Consider the following 16,505-nt stretch of genomic DNA (forward strand, 5'->3'; position numbering starts at 1 on the left):
TCGGGGGAAACTGCGGTTTGAGCTGGGGAGGTGAGAGTTCTTTGTTGCAGATTTTAGCATTGCAAAGACCCCCCCCCCCCCCGCGGAAGACGCAGGTGCCCAACTCCTCCTCTGGCCGCGCCCCGTTCCTTGTGGCCCTCCGGGACCTGCAGTGCGGCCCCCAGGGCTCCTGGCCAGGGTGGGCTAGGGCACGCGGGCGGAACTAGCTCTGAAGCCGCGGTAGACGGGGGCGGGCTCAGGCGGCTCTGCCAGCCAGCCTCTCCCTCCTCCTCCCTCTGCCAGGAGTGGGCGGAGAGGCTCGGAGCGCCGCCCGTCGACGCTGCCACCTCCTCCTCCGTAGCGTAGAGACAAACGGGGACGCCAAGAACGCGCAGGAGGAGCAGGACGAAGAGGCGCCGGGCCCTGCAGCCTGGCCGCGGCTGTACGCCCCGACGGAGGCCGGGAGGTAGGTGAGTGACCGCAGTCGGGGACCCTTAAGCGCGTCAGCAAGGACAGGAAGATGGAAGAAGGGGGCTGAACGACGTCTCTCTTTCTGCACCCCCTGCCCGCCTCTTCCCAGCTTTAGGGTTGTTTGCAGGGACGTCCTTTGTTGTTGTTGTTTAGTCGTTTAGTCGTGTCCGACTCTTCGTGACCCCATGGACCAGAGCACGCCAGGCACTCCTGTCTTCCACTGCCTCCCACAGTTTGGTCAAACTCATGCTGGTAGCTTCGAGAACACTGTCCAACCATCTCGTCCTCTGTCGTCCCCTTCTCCTTGTGCCCTCCATCTTTCCCAACATCAGGGTCTTTTCCAGGGAGTCTTCTCTTCTCATGAGGTGGCCAAAGTATTGGCGCCTCAGCTTCAGGTTCTGTCCTTCCAGTGAGCACTCAGGGCTGATTTCCTTAAGAATGGATCGGTTTGATCTTCTTGCAGTCCATGGGACTCTCAAGGGTCTCCTCCAGCATCATAATTCAAAAGCATCAATTCTTCAGCGATCAGCCTTCTTTATGGTCCAGCTCTCACTTCCATACATCACTACTGGGAAAATCATAGTTTTAACTATACGGACCTTTGTCAGCAAGGTGATGTCTCTGTTTTTAAGATGTTGTCTAGGTTTGTCATCACTTTTCTCCCAAGAAGCAGGCATCTTTTAATTTCGTGACTGCTGTCACCATCTGCAGTGATCATGGAGCCCAATAAAGTAAAATATCTCACTGCCTCCATTTCTTCCCCTTCTATTTGCCAGGAGGTGATGGGACCAGTGGCCCCAATCTTAGTTTTTTTGATGTTGAGCTTCAGACCATATTTTGCACTCTCCTCTTTCACCCACATTAAAAGGTTCTTTAATTCCTCCTCACTTTCTGCCATCAAGGTTGTGTCATCTGCATATCTGAGGTTGTTGATATTTCTTCTGGCAATCTTAATTCTGGCTTGGGATTCATCCAGTCCAGGCTTTCGCATGATGAATTCTGCATATAAGTTAAATAAGCAGGGAGACAATATACAGCCTTGCCGTACTCCTTTCCCAATTTTGAAGCAATCAGTTGTTCCATATCCAGTTCTAACTGTAGCTTCTTGTCCCACATAGAGATTTTTCAGGAGACAGATGAGGTGACCAGTCACTCCCATTTCTTTAAGAACTTGCCATAGTTTGCTGTGGTCGACAGCAAAAGCATCAAAATCCACCTATTGCAGTGTGGGTCTCTGCTGTCAGCAGGACTAGCGTTATGAACAACTCCAGTTTTATGCTTTGACTTCTATACAGTGGTACCTCAGGTTACATATGCTTCAGGTTACAGACTCCGCTAACCCAGAAAAAGTACCTCGGGTTAAGAACTTTGCTTCAGGATGAGAACAGAAATCATGCTCTGGCGGTGTGGCGGCAGCAGGATGCCCCTTTAGCTAAAGTGGTGCTTCAGGTTAAGAACAGTTTCAGGTTAAGAACAGACCTCCGGAACAAATTAAGTACTTAACCCGAGGTACCACTGTACCTGTTTACGAACTACTTGGTTTACAAACTCCACAAAAGCAAAAGTAGTGTCCCGGTTTGCGAACTTTACCTCGGTCTAAGAACAGAATCTGAACAGTGGAAGGACATCTGCAGCAGGGGGCCTCATTAGGGAAAGCACGCCTCTGTTTAAAAACGCTTTCGGTTTAAGAACTGGCTTCTGGAACAGATTAAATTCGTAAACCAAGGTACCACTGTACTTTCATATGCTCTGCATGCCAATAAAGGAGATGGATTGGTAAAAATGGGGAAAGTTGCTGTTCCACTTGGGTGCTGCTAGCGGTTTTCCCATTAAGGAATCTGGTTGGCTGTTGTGGGAACAGGATGGTGGAGTAGATGGGCCATTGGTCCGATCCAACAGCAGGGCATTTCTTATGGTCTTTCTTCCAGTATCAGAGGCAGGCTGCTTCTGCACGCCAGTTGATGGAGAGTTGCTGCTGTTCTTCTCAGTTCTTGCTTGTGGTCTTCTCATTGGGGCATCTGGTTGGCCACTGTGAGAACAGGATGCTGTTTTGACAGTGGACCCCCTTTGCCTTGATCCAGCAAGAGCTTCTTATGTTCTTATCAAAGTACATGTTAAAAAAGCATCCTCCTTGTAAGTCCTCTAGGAAAGAAACTCAGGCGTCTTAAAACAAGGCACTTTCCCCCAAGCTTTTTGCTTAGCCGAGTCAAGCCAAACATGTTGTTTTGTCATGAGTGTTTGTTTTTGAAATCTGTTGACTTTATCTATGTTTTGATAATTAGCATTTGTTTTTAAAATCTGTTGACTTTATCTCTGTTTTGATAATTTGTTGTTGTCTCCTTGTTCTTAAAGTTTGTTAGTTTTATCTGTGTTTCTTATAAATATTTCAGACTGCTGTGTGTAAACCACTTCAGAGATTTATCGATTGGCTGAATAAGCAAGTCTGTAGAGTTTGTTAATTAAGCAAAACAAACAACTCAGTACTGGCAGTCTTTTCCGCCCCAGACCTACATGGAGATGCCTCTGGGGAGTGGACCCAGGACCTTTCGTGTACAAAACTTGTGCTCTACTGCTAGGCTATAACTGTGCTTGGAGGGAAGCCTGTGGCTCCGTTGTAGAACAGTCGTTCTCCATGCAAAATGTACCAGGTTCAGTCCCCAGCACTTCCAAAAAGGCCTGCCCCTGAAACCTGAGGAACTACTCTCAGCCTGTGTAGACAATACTAAGCTAGCGGGACCAGTAGTCTGACTCAAAGAGCAAAGCAACCAGGACCATCTGAGTCTATTAGTGCTGAGGCTTCTACAATCCAGTTTTGCCCTGAAAATGTCCCCTGCCTAAAACTATGGTGAGCTGCTGCCAGTCAGTGTTGACAGTACTAAGCTAGATGGACCTGTGGTTTGACTCATTAGGAGGCAGCTTATGTTCATATGCCAAAAACCTGGAATGCTTTTTATCAATCTCTGCTATGCTCCTGCATTCTCGTATCCTAACTATCTCTGATTGTTCTGCAGATTCTTCCTTATCAAAGAGAAGTGACTTGGATTTGATCCCAGCCCAGTTGGCAATGAGTAGAAAAAGTCCACAACCAGTTCTGGAGATGGTCCCAGCATCCAGCATTCTGGCACTCTCTCTCCATGGAAACACATGTGTCATCTACACTCAGCTTGACTTCCATCCTCTGAGCAAGCAAGAGAATACCAAACTGTCCTTTAGTCAAGTTCAAGAATCAATCATCAAATCCCTCCCCATTTGACTTGAAAAAGAACATCACCCATACTCCTCTATTTCCCAGAATAGTCCTGATGGCTCCTTGTTCTCCAGTCCCTGAAGAAGCAATAAACTGGGGCAGGTGAGTTCAAAAGGTAGACAAGATTAGGAAGCAGAGGTGGGTGAGGGGGGCTGAAAGAGGTCACAGCAAGGAAGAGATGCAAGGGAAGGTGCAAAAGGACTCTTGAGAATGGGCTGTCTCTTGTATCAGGACTCTACCATCTTGGTACAGCCCTCTCCTTAAGATTAAGATGAAGGTCCTCATGGTTCTGAGTAACCTTTAACCCTTCTGCGTTATATGGACTCGTGAGAATTTCCAGGGCAGAACTGGATTGCAGGAGCCTAATAGACTTGGGTGGAGCCTGTTTTTTGCCCTTTGAATCAAGCGCCTTCTGATGATGTGTCCATAGCTGGAGTGATTCCTGTTGTGACCACAGGCCGCCCTTACGCCTCCTGCACTTGCTGTGTCTGGCAGCATTTCTCTCCTAGCCCAGAACACCTCCCCTATAAGCCCTGAGCCACAGCCAGAAGACAATGGCAACAAGGCTTCCTTCATATTTTGTGAACAGGTGGTAGCCGTGGGGATGAGTGGACGGCCACCCCTGGCCGAGAAAGCTTTGTCCGAGACTTATGCTCGTCTCCGGTACAGGGATGCCTCTTTGCTGATTTGGCAGCAGCAGCAGCAACAACTTGAGTCTCTGCCACCAGGAACGTACCTGAACAGGAGCCACAGCATGTGGTACTCACAATATGGCAACCAGGCGATCTTGGTGCGGGATAAGAACAAAGCGGACATCCCCAGGGATACTGGACAATCCAGGTTTTGCAGCGTGATGTGATTTCAAGAGCTAAGAGTGAGCAAGCGAGCCCAATCTCTAGGCTAACCAAAATGGACCCAGAAAGTGGTTTTCCTTTAAAAAAAAAAGTTTTATTTTTATGTTGTAGCTCTATTTATCTTCTACTGCATTTTTGGATGGTGTTCCCGAAGCAATTTGGGAAATGGATTTTCAGGGGCCTCAGGTTTGCCTACATTCGTTGAATCTGTCCAAATCAATTTTGAAATTTCATTTGCTGCTACTCTGCGAAAGGCTGTTCCTGATAGACAACAGTGAATGTCTCGTCCTCCCTCACCCACCCCTATCCCACCCAGGACTCTCCATTACAGATGGAATTTGAAGGTGGGGAGCCCGGGGTCTTCCAGATGTTACCCTGTACCATTCACCTGACATCACCATTGAGAGCCACAATCTCCCTATCTGTTTTAAGTGGTGCTGATGTAGGCAAAGATTTATTCCCAATCATCTGTTCTGGAGAGGAGTCACATAGGGGCCATTTTGGGGAGGTAGGAAGTGCAGTTCAAAACACCTGCTCTAACACACCTTTACCCCTGGCTGCTTATAAACAGGAGGCATTCCACCACCACCCATTTCCATGCCAGCTTCGCCTGCTAAATGTCCACATAGCTGTCTCCTTCTAAAACAAGCAGGATCTGGAAAATAATATGATAACCCACCTGCATGAGCACTTCTCTTTTGCTAAGGGAGGCAGGCAATTGAAGTGAATAGGTTATCTCTCATGGACACGAGTTTGTCCCATTCATCCTCTCACACTGAAGCAGGCATGAATGCAAGCTTGGACTTTGCTTTCTAGGGCCAGGACTGTCAAATTGCTGCTGTGTTAACTTGTTGATGTGCTAACAGAACTACGCTAGGTCTTGGGGATGGAAGTGGCTGGGAACAGTTCAGAAGTTTTGTTTTAAAAAAACCTCTTTTAAAGATGTACACTTCTCTCTGCAGCCAAATGCCTTTTGTTCATCACTTGCAGTATTAAAAATGAAGAAGGGATACCTGTGTCAGTGGCTGCAGCAAATTATTGCTTCTTTGTGTGGACACACTCTGACTGCCAAATGCAAAGTCTGTTTTGCAGAGATTGTCAGTTCAATTTAGCTTGGACAGGCACCGGAATTATGGCATTCTGGGAGTTCCTATTGCCTCTTGGGTAGGGCGCAAGAGGAGCAGCTGTAGTGACCCTTGAGGTTCTTTCCAGCTCTACAGCTTTCAAATGTTCCATGTCACACACTTTGGTTAATCAGGTTCTCTAGGCCTCCACCCCCCTGCAGACCCTGACTTAAATTTAGGGGAGGGGATGCAGCTCAGTGGCAGAGCACCTGCTTTGTATGGAGAAGGTCCCAATCCCGAATGCCATTTCCAAGGATAGCTGGGAATGCCCCTTGCCTAAAATCTCAAGAGCACCACTGCTGCCAGTCAGTGTAGACTGTACTGACCTAAATGGACCAAGGGTCTGAGCTCTGCATAAAGCAGCTTCCTATGCTCCTATTTAATTCAGACTAGTTATTTAGAACTACAAGGACTAGAATATTACTTTATTTTAGGGGGAAAGATGTAGCTCTGCAAGATGCAACCTACCTCACAGGGTAGTTGATAGGACACAACTGGTGGAGGGGGGCAAAAATACAGCTACCTACACCATTCTGAGCTTTGAGGAACAGGATAAAATGAACCACAGGACTGGAACAATATAAGAAAATAAGAGCCTGCTGGATCAGGCCAGTGGCCCATCTAGTCCATTTTGTTCCCAAAGTGGTCATGAGAAGTCCACAAGCAGGATTTGAACACAAGGAGCAGTCCCCTATCCTTGTGGTTTCCAGCAACTGGTATGCAGAAGCATTGCTGCCACCAGTCATTGAAACCAACAGCTGCCAGGTCTAGAGAATCCCAGATGCTGAGATTTCAAGGCCCCAACCTGAAGCCTAGGGTGATGCCACCCCAGAAGGTCCTGCAGATGGTTAATGGGGAGAGACGTGGGGAGGTGGACACACACTGCATAGTGTCTATGCTATAATTTGTACCCAGGTCCTCCCAGGCTCCCCTCCCACCTGAAGATTCAATACCTCCACCGGCCACCTATGGCTCAGAAAAAGGAGGCTTCAGATGAGAGCTGGAGGTCTGGCAACCCTGCAGAGGCAGCTTCTTGGACCCTACTGCTGAGATGTGGGAACTGGAAGTATAACCTAAACCCTTTTAGATCCAAGTCACCGAGATGTGAAGAACTGAGGAGCAAAGCCTAGTGAGATGGGTTGGAGCTTAGCATTGCCATGGTGCGGTGGGGGTGGGAGTTAGCTGATGAAGGGCAAGCAAGATCTTGGTTGCCTTGGGTGGTCGAGTGGAAACTGATGGACCTAACTTGGCATAAAAAACAGCAAAATCTCATCTGCCCAGATTTGATTTTACTTCTCTCCCAAGCTTCCTCCTTCCTCTGTAGACCTTGGTAAAGATTGGGGCAGCTTGGGACCTCTGCTGTGCTGCCAGATGTGGTCCTTTTGTAGATTAAAGACAGATTTTTAAAAAGTCCTCCTTCATGCAGCACCTGGTTAAATTATGGAATTCACACCCACAGGAGGCAGTGATGGCGACCAACATCAATGGCTTTAAAAAAGGATTGGTCTCGCAACCCCAAAGAAACCTTAGGTTAACTTGTGAGGAATGGTTACAAGAGTTGGGTGTTTTTAGCCCAAAGAAGAGGAGAAATGATGGAAGATGGAGCAAGCTTGTTTTTTCCTGCTCTGGAGGTTAGGACCCAAACCAATAGCTTCAAGTTGCAAGGAGATTTCTGGCAGTAAGAGCTGTTTGATGGTGGAACAGACTCCCTTTGAAGGTGGTGGACTCTCCTTCCTTGGAGGAATTTAAGCAATGATTGAATGACCATCTGTCATGGTTTCTTTAGTTGTGATTTCTGCATTGCAACTTCCAATCCTACAACTTTTATTAACTCTGCTGCACAATAAATTGAAAACAGAGTTGTGATCATCACACATTTGCCCACCCCCCACCCCCAAGGCTTTACAAACGTGTGTATTACAGAAGTGGCATTTGCTTCAAAAAATACATAAATAAATCAGGTCTTTGTTCCTTTATTATTATTTTTTTCCAAACTGTTCTACTTTTAAAACAATTAAAGATACAGAGACTGACCTGGAAAGGGGGGTAACTAGGAATATACAAATAAATCATGCTTTTATCTGGAAGGTACTAATACCTGTCAAGTCCAAAGTCTGTACAAAAAAAGAAAGCAAACAAATCCCCACCCTAAACGCATCCCTGGGGGGAAAAAACCCCTGAATACACAAATAAGGAATTAAGCACCCAGCACAGGAAACTATCAAAGAGCCATAGCACCTGTTGGTTAAAGTCAAATACATTTAAATTAAAAGTACTCCCAATTCTTTAGAACTTTGTTTTTCTTTCTTAAAAAAAAATACCAAGACAAATCTGCATTTTTCTTCTTCTTCTGTCACTCTTCAAAATGCAGGATAGTTTGTTTTTTAAGTGACCATTGGTGTTAATAAATAAAGTTACTTGTATATACAAGAAGACAAAAACAAAACAAGGGACAGTTAATTATGGAGTGTGTCTTTTGAAAAAAGTGCAGGGATCCAGACTGGAGAAAATAGTTTCTAGAAAAATTGATGAATCTTACAAAAGTGTTGTTATCTCTCCCCACCCCCACACACACCCCAGTGTACCCCCCCTCCCCCTTCCTTTGAGGTAAAAGGTTTATTTGGGAAACCTGCACTTTCACAACACAGAAGTAGCTTTCCAGTCTTAAGAGCTTCTTTCCACTGTTAGAAAAAAAGGGTTTAAAAAGGAATCAAGAGAGATTCACCCTCCCCCCAATTCATTTCCTATTTGGGGGGCTTTGCTTGGGTCTCAACTATGCACCTCAGTGACCCGCTAAGCCAAGAATGTGCCCTTAAGTTAAGCAATTGGCTCTATGGTTAACCACATCCTCACTATACATTTACAGCACACTCTTATATAACCATTTTAAACAGGCATAGCTTCCCACAAATAATCCCAGGAACTGTTGTTTGCTGAGGGTGCTGAGAGTTGTTAGGAAATCCTTCTATTCCTCCTTCCAGACGTACAGTGCCCAGAGTGGTTTAACAGTCAATCCCTCTTCACAGGGAATTCTGGAAATTGTAGCTCTGTGAGGGGTATAGGGGTCTCTAGAAATTCTCAGCACCCTGAACAAGCCACACTTCCCAGGATTCTTTGTAGGAAGAAGCCATGACTGTTTAATGTTGTATCGTAATGCTTTAAGTGTATGGTGTAGATAGGACCTAACATAGACCACATAAATTTAAAGCGCTAAGATACCGCTTTAAGCAGGCATAGTTTTCCCCAAAGAATCCTGGACACTGTTCTTTGTTGAGGGTGCTGGGAGTTGTTAGGAAACCCCCTATTCCTATCACAATATCACAATTTATGTTTATTTAAACAATTTATATACCACTCCACTACAATGAGTCTCTTAACAAAGATACAATATATTTTCTTAAAAAAATATCAGTTAAAACTATAAAATTGAAATAGCTGCTGGAATAATAATAAAAAAAGTTTTCATTAGGAACTTTAAGATCAACAGGGAGAGAGGGTCTGTCTGACCTCAACTGGAATGGAGTTCCACAAATCTGGGGCCACAACACTGAACGCAACATGGCTCCTGGTTGACATGAGCCATGCATCCAAGTCACAGGGGATTACCAACTCCCTTGAAGAGCTCAGTAATTGGGCAGCGATATAAGGGATTCAAGGTGATCAAGTTACCCTGGCCCAGATTATTAACGGCCCTGTAAATTAATGCAATAACCTTGAATTTAGCCCAGTAGCATATGGGCATCCCCGAGAAGAGGTACTGATTGTTTAAGCACCCTGGGAATTGTAGCTCTTAACAACTTCTCAGCAACCAAGGACTGCCTCCTGCAGTCAACATGGTGCCCTTCAAATGCTGGTGAACACCAGCTCCCAGCATCCTTGGCTGTTGGTCACACTAGCTGGAGGCCATGGGAGTTTGGAGTCCAGTCACCTCCAGAAGGCATCACATCACCTAAGCCCAGGTGCCACCATGAGGACAGGATACTGTACTAGATGGGCCATTGGTCTGATCCAGTAGGGTTTGTGTTGTTAGAAGCTCTCCAAACATTCCTCATGGAGGAACACCACAACAGCTACTCAGGATGCAGATGGCTTCCATATGTTGTCCGGACCTCTCAAAAGTCTGGACCTCACAAAAACTGGACAGTGGTGCCCCATGCCTCACTGGCTAATGTGAATACAGTGATACCTCAGGTTACATATGCTTCAGGTTACACACACTTCAGGTTACAGACTCTGCTAACCCAGAAATAGTAGCTCGGGTTAAGAACTTTGCTTCAGGATGAGAACAAAAATTGTGCTCCGGCGGCGTGGCGGCAGCAGAAGGCCCCATTAGCTAAAGTGGTGCTTCAGGTTAAGAACGGACCTCCAGAACGAATTACGTACGTAACCAGAGGTACCACGGTACTTCCTACCTCAACAAAAGGATGATGTGGACCTAGGGCAAAGAGACTGAATGACATCACATAGAAAAGGTCCCAAGTAACAGACTGACCAGGGTGAGAGGGTTTCGTTTTTTAAAAGCCATCGCTACAGAATATTGTACAAATGTTAAATCAAGGGGTGTATCCAATTGCTAGTCCTAGGCCACATTCACACCACATATTTAAAGCACTATAGTGCTACTTTCAACCACCATGGCTTCCCTCAAAGAATTCTGGGAATTAGTTTGTTCATGGTGCTTATACCCCAAGCCCCCAATTCCTTCCCCAAAACTATGGTTTGCAGTTACCTGTGAAGAGGGATTGATTGTTAAACCACTCTGAAAATTGCAGCTCTGGAAGGGGATGAGGAGTCTCCTAACAACTCTTAGCAACCTGAACAAACCACAGTTTCCAGGATGTTTTGTGGGAAGCCATGACTGTTTAAAGTGGTCTCATAGCACTTTAAATGTATGATGTGAATGTGGTGCTGCTTAGAGCAGACCAAGTGAAAGTAAGGGGTACCCAACCAACTTAGATCCATTCATTTCAGTGGGTCTACTTTTGAGGGGAATTTGGTTGGATGCAAACCAATACTTCACAGAGCCTTAACAACAGCAAGCAAAACTGGAAAGGACTACTACCCCCAGCACCAGCACCAACCAAGGTTTGCAGATTGCCGAGAAAAGGTCATTGGGTTCACCCAGAGTTCTACATCAGTGACGTTCTTCCTGCGCTCTAGGTGTGCACAATGGGATTGGACCATTCCCAGACTTTTTTTTAAAGCTAATGCTTGTGATGTGTATTGTATGCCTCTCAACCTCCTCTATGCACACACCCAGAGCGACAACAACCTCTCCTTTTCCCATCCTGTAGCCAAATCAGTTTTTTGTTTTTTGAGTTTCAACAATTTCATCTGCTAGCTTTAATAGGTCAGCCAACCTCTCATAACAGAAGCACAAATCTCTAGTATCAATTTTTTTTACTTAAAAAAAAGTTTAAAAGAAATATCTAAAAAGGTACATTTTTAAAACAATCCACAGTACGTGAGCTTTCTTCTCCTCCTTCCCTCATATATATATAATATATTTATATATATATATATATAATGATGCTCTTCAGCACACATGTAGACGCAGGGCCCAATCCACAAGGAAGGTCTGCTCATGGTCTCTGTACTCCCACCCCACCAAAACAAATGGGAGAGGTGCATTTTGTACACCTCCCTCTCATTTGAGAGAAGGGGGCATGCCCAGGAGCATTCCATGGTGGATTGGGCCCCTTGGAGGTTAGGAATACTAGTGCTAGCAACAAATACAATCAACTACTTCAAAAGCTAACGTCTTTCAGATACAGTACCGTTTTACAGAGAGGTTCTCCTCCCCACCACCCCACCCCATTTATAAAGTTCCCCACTCCGCATCAGCAGCAGCACTGAGCTGAGCCTTGGGCTGTATTAAAAAGGAATTTCCATGGGGGAGGAGGGAAGAGTAAGAGAGAAAAGTTACCAAAAACACCCCCCTTTTTTAATATTACATCTCGCAAACATTTTTTTTACTCATCTCTCCAGTTCCCACATCTCTTGCTGTTGGTCACCAAAAGACGTCTCAATGATTTGATTTTTAAAAAAAGTTTAGAGACCTTATATGCAAGGGAAAGTTCTTGCCTTAAAAAGTCTAGCCACACACACACCCCAAAAAGATCTTGCAACCTAATAAAAGCTGGGTGGGGAAAGTAGGGGGAGGAAATTAAATTCTGGAAGGTTTTATAACACTGAATTAAAAGAAAAATTAAAAGTAGAGGGGTGGAATGAGATGCAGAGCTGGTCCTGTTGCAAGAAAGCAGGCTGGTTTGTTTTTTAAAAAAATATAGTAACGAGGAAGAAGCAAAAGGGGACGCTGCAGAACTTTCCGGGGCAAGTGCCTGTGAGACGTCCATTCGCTGTCCGGGAGCGTTTAAGGGTCTGTTGCTTTATTCTGAATCGCTACTGTCCGAAGTGGAGCTTGAGCTGCTACTCCCCGATTCCGAGGAGCTGCTACTGCTCAGGCGAGAGGGGCCTCCAGAAAGGGTGGAGCCAGATTTTTCTAGCAAAAGAAATGAGAAAAGAAATAGCATTTTAGGTGAAAGCAATCTTCAGCCTGGATATTTAAGATTCAACTTCTCTAGGCTAAAAATAGTGCATTCAGACGTGTGGAACGTTGAATTAGGATCCCGGATGAAAACACTAGTGCTTCTGTCCCATATTCTAACACTCGTTTCACATTGCAGTACCTGTTGCATTAGAAGGATCATAGACTCAAAGAATCGTAGAGTTGGAAGGGGCCACAAGGGTCATCTAGTCCAACTCCCTGCAATGCAGGAATACCAACTAAAGCATCCATGACAGATGGCTATCAAACCTCTGCTTAAAAACCTCCAGCTACCCTCTAAGTTATGACACTGTAGCTTTTTAAACCAATATACTGGAACGTTGTGCTAAATTTCATTCGTACCAGTTGTGGAATGACAAATGTCACTGGGCATCAGTGCTACTCCTCCACCCTTTCTGCACATGCACACTTCTGTTCCCCCATTATTCTCCCTATGAAAATGGCAGAAGAGAACTGTATGGTTGGTGTAACTGCCCCACATTTTATCTCTTTGCTCCCATGATTTTCTGGGTTAAGGAGGCTGCAAATGGATTTTTTCTGGCATCACAGAAATGAGTGCTAAATATGTACTATGTTCCTCTAGATTTACGAAACTGGCTCTTACACCATGTGGAAGCTCAACTGTAATTGGTTGGGGAACATCATTAAAGTGGAATAAACTGTTGTGTGAATGCAGCCAAAACAAAACCTCCTTCCCTGTTAGGTCCCTAAATAAAAATCCCCAGGAGTGATGAAGTCTAATTCTGGACATAGTTAACTCACTCCAGCAGGAGGCAGTAATGGCCACCAACCTCAATGACTTCAAAAGAGGGTTGGACAAATTCATGGAGAAGACTATGAATGGCAACCAGCCAAGATGGCTATGCTCTTCCACCACTGTCAGTTATGCTTTGGAATGCCAATTATTTGGAATCACAAGTGGAGAGAGTTGCTGTTGCTCAGATCCTACCTACTGGCTTCCAGTTGTAGCATTTGGGTGGTCACTGTGAAAACAGCATACAAAACTAGATGGGCTCCCTTTGGCATGATCCAACAGCATCTTCCTATGTACTTGGACATCATTTATTATTATTATTATTATTATTATTATTATTATTATTATTATTATTATTATTATTATTATTATTATTTCTATACAGCCCTTCATCCAAGTATCACAGGGTGGTTTAAAATATAAAAACAAATGAACAAAAACCCATAGTTACAAACAATAACATCCCCCTCCTCAGTTTAAAAGTCCATAGATTGTTTAATTAGTCAAAGGCATGGGAGAAGAGGAATGCTTTTATCTGGTGCTTAAATATAGACAGTGAAGGCGCCAGGCGAGTGCCTCTGGGGAGAGCATCACACAAATGGGGAGCCACCACAGAAAAGGTCTGTTCTTGTGTTGCCACCCTCCAGTTCGCTTGTGGAGGAGGCACGTGAAGAAGGGCTTCAGATAATGTGCACAATGGCCAGGATGGTTGATATTAGGAGAGGTGGTCCTGCATGCAAAGCTTTGCATAGGGAAGGCTGCAGGTTCACAATGGCCAACACAGTATAGTGGTTAGAATCACAGAACTGCAAGCCCCAAAGGATCATTTTGTCCAACCCCCTGCAATGCAGGAATCAGGAGTGTCAGAGGCTAGGACCAAGAAGGCATGGGTTCAAATCCTCCATTTGGTCATGAAGTCTACTGGGGCGGTCACACTCTCCTGCCCCTTCTTCTCAGCCTAACCTACCTCACAAAGTTGTGAGGACAAAACAGGGAATCAGATGCAGTTAGTAAATGCATACAGGAAGGGAGGAGGTTTTGTTCACCTTTTTTCGCAGGCTTCTTGTTGTTGTTCAACTGCCCGCTGACATCCTGAAGCCTCTTCTCCAGCTCCTTCTTCTTTTCCTGAGCAATCTCCTCCTTCGACTTTGCCACCTGCTTCTTCCCACTTGCAGCTGCGGTGGAGAAAGGCACAATTGGTGACATGTGGAGAGAGAAGGAAGAGTCAGCAACCATTGTCTTTTGCATCCTCATGCCAATGACTCCCAAGAGATGCTGGATGGGGGAGGGTCAGATGGCCTCTTGTGGGTTATGCAATTGCATCTCCCCAACTCCAAAACCTGAGAAGTGGAGTAGTGTGGGGGACAATTGGGGCAGTTGCCCTGGGGGAACAGCCTTGAAGGAAGCTTCTTTTGACAGGCTGGTGGGGAAGGTCAAGGCAAACACAGAGGAGATGGAGGAAGAGAGATGGGTTTTGGACCTTGTCCTGGGTGCTGACAACCCATGTTATGCCACTGTGAGTGAGGGAAGGGCCTTAGATCGTAGAGCACCTGCTTTGTTGAATGCCCAGTGACATCTCCATGTAAGGCTGGGGAAAGAGCTTCTGCCAGTCAGCATAGATGTCCCTCAGCCGGATGGACCAAGGGTCTGACTCGGTATAAAACAGCTTCCTATGTTCCTATTAAATAATCCAGCCCTTTCCTCAGAACTATGAGGATTAGAATCATGCCATGTTTAGAGGAAAAGCCATAGCTGAGTAGCAGGGCATCTGCTTTGCATGCAGAAGGTCCCAGGTTTAAACCTGAATGGCATCTCTAATGAACCCAGGACCTTCTGCATGCAAGCATAGCCTCTGGCACTGAGAAGTGGGCCACCCCCTAAAAATAAAAGAAGTTCATTGTTTACAACCTTTGGGACCAGTTGTTGCTTAGCCTACCTCACTGGGTTGTTGTGGGAATTAAATGAGTGGGATTAAATGAGGAGGGGGAAGAGACTCATGTATGCTTTTTTGAATTCCTTGGAGGGAAAGGTGGGATATGAATGCAATATATAGGTAGATAAAAATAATTAAGATATGGCCCTGCTCATTTCAGGATGGCTCCTGGAAGGCTCCCTCCACTTACAGAATGGCTTCCGTTGCTTCTTCTGCAAACAGGATTTGACGTATCTCTCCAGCTCCCGTAACGTGGTAGGCTTCAAGGTTTCGAAATCTATCTCAATTTCATCGGGGTTGGAGTCCCGGAGTGAGGGCTCTCTTGACTGGATGATGTGTACCACCCGGCCCAGCTTCTCCCCCGGCAAGCGGTTGATATCCAAGCTGAGTTGGCGCTTCTCATCGTAGGTCATGGGGAGTCCCTCTTCCTCCTCATCCGAATCATAGGCCACAGGAACCTGTTTCCCGCCTTTTTTCGGCTGCCTGCAAAGTTACTTTGCTATTATTGCCTGCAAAGTTAATTTGCTCCCCACTGTGAGGGGAGGGAGGTTTGTGGCGAAATGGAAAGAGAAAGGGTTTGGTGAGCAACACGAGCAGGGAATAACTAGGGGCTGCCTTCCCTGCTTGTGTTACTCACCAAACCCTCTCGCTTTCCACTTCCAGTGAAAACATTTCTACAAGCACCAAACATGAGGAGCAGTACCCAACTAATTTCTACTCAGAGTAGACACACTGAAATTATTGTACCCAAGTTCATCATGGCCATCAATTTCAGTGAATCTACACGGAGTAGGGCTAGCATTGGTTTCAGCCCCCTTAAACAATTTCTGCAAATGTGCTATTAATATTCCATAAAACAAATGGGTCACACACTTTGGGGAAACTTACACACACACACACACACACACACACACACACACACACACACACAATGTGGCAAGTAATTACAAAGGGCTGGAGCTGCAGTGCTATAAGGAGCAGGTGGCCCAAGTCACGCCAATACCAAAACCTCACTTTTTATACACTTAAGTAAAATAATGTTATGTTTACCACCCCCTCCCCTCCTCTTTCTTCTCCTCCCAATTTTATACTGTGTACAACATCAATGTCTCACACTGAACATAACTGATTTGTAGAAAAGACTCTATGGAAATAGAGACAACACCCGTACTTTTGTAACGCAAGAAATTTTTAAAATAATTTTTTTTTAAAAAATCCCCCCAAAACCACCTCCTCCTCAGGGGGGCTTTCCCATGCAAACTTGGGAGCTGATCCTCTGTGACCAACTCCTCCTTTCCTTCAGATTAGTTCCAGTCAGCACAGAGCAGGAGGAAGCTTCTTTTTTCGTGGGATGAAGCATCCAAATTGCTAAGTAAAAGGGTTAACGCTCACAAAGGGCTATAGAACTCTGTGATGTCACAGGCCGAGGCAGTTATTTTCCGTTGGTTCAGTTATGGCAGTTATTAACAGTCTTCACAGTTGGAGCAGCAGGTATGTTCCGTTATGCTGCTGTCTACCTCAGGGTTAGGTCAGTCTGCAGCGGTCTTTTGTTGTCTTAGGTGTAATATGTATTAG

General features: G+C 45.5%; 2 protein-coding genes across 7 annotated transcripts in view; one reads left to right on the forward strand and one right to left on the reverse strand.

The window, feature by feature from the left end:
• The first annotated feature begins 265 nt into the window (after nucleotides 1–265).
• Nucleotides 266–5,561, forward strand: BRD3OS (BRD3 opposite strand). 2 transcript variants are annotated; one of them, XM_077922271.1, is made up of 2 exons: nucleotides 266–445; nucleotides 3,462–5,561. In XM_077922271.1, exon 2 carries the CDS (start codon nucleotides 4,302–4,304, stop codon nucleotides 4,554–4,556), a length of 255 nt encoding a protein of 84 aa, XP_077778397.1. In that variant the 5' UTR covers nucleotides 266–445; nucleotides 3,462–4,301; the 3' UTR covers nucleotides 4,557–5,561. The 2 variants fall into 2 exon arrangements, with proteins under 2 accessions (XP_077778397.1, XP_028571276.2); XM_028715443.2 differs by having other exon boundaries at nucleotides 269–449.
• Nucleotides 5,562–7,632: 2,071 nt separating this feature from the next.
• Nucleotides 7,633–16,505, reverse strand: part of BRD3 (bromodomain containing 3) — a 35,708-nt gene continuing 26,835 nt past the window's right edge. For all 5 annotated transcript variants that reach the window (XM_028715473.2, XM_028715469.2, XM_028715474.2 and 2 more), the window contains 3 exons: nucleotides 15,121–15,413; nucleotides 14,044–14,172; nucleotides 7,633–12,177 (listed from right to left, as the gene is read on the reverse strand). In XM_028715473.2, coding sequence (XP_028571306.2) covers nucleotides 12,065–12,177; nucleotides 14,044–14,172; nucleotides 15,121–15,413 — 535 coding nt within the window. In that variant the 3' untranslated portion in view covers nucleotides 7,633–12,064. The remainder of the gene's footprint in view (nucleotides 12,178–14,043; nucleotides 14,173–15,120; nucleotides 15,414–16,505) is intronic.

The sequence above is a fragment of the Podarcis muralis genome, chromosome Z (assembly GCF_964188315.1).
Source record: "Podarcis muralis chromosome Z, rPodMur119.hap1.1, whole genome shotgun sequence".
Classification (NCBI taxonomy): domain Eukaryota; kingdom Metazoa; phylum Chordata; class Lepidosauria; order Squamata; family Lacertidae; genus Podarcis; species Podarcis muralis.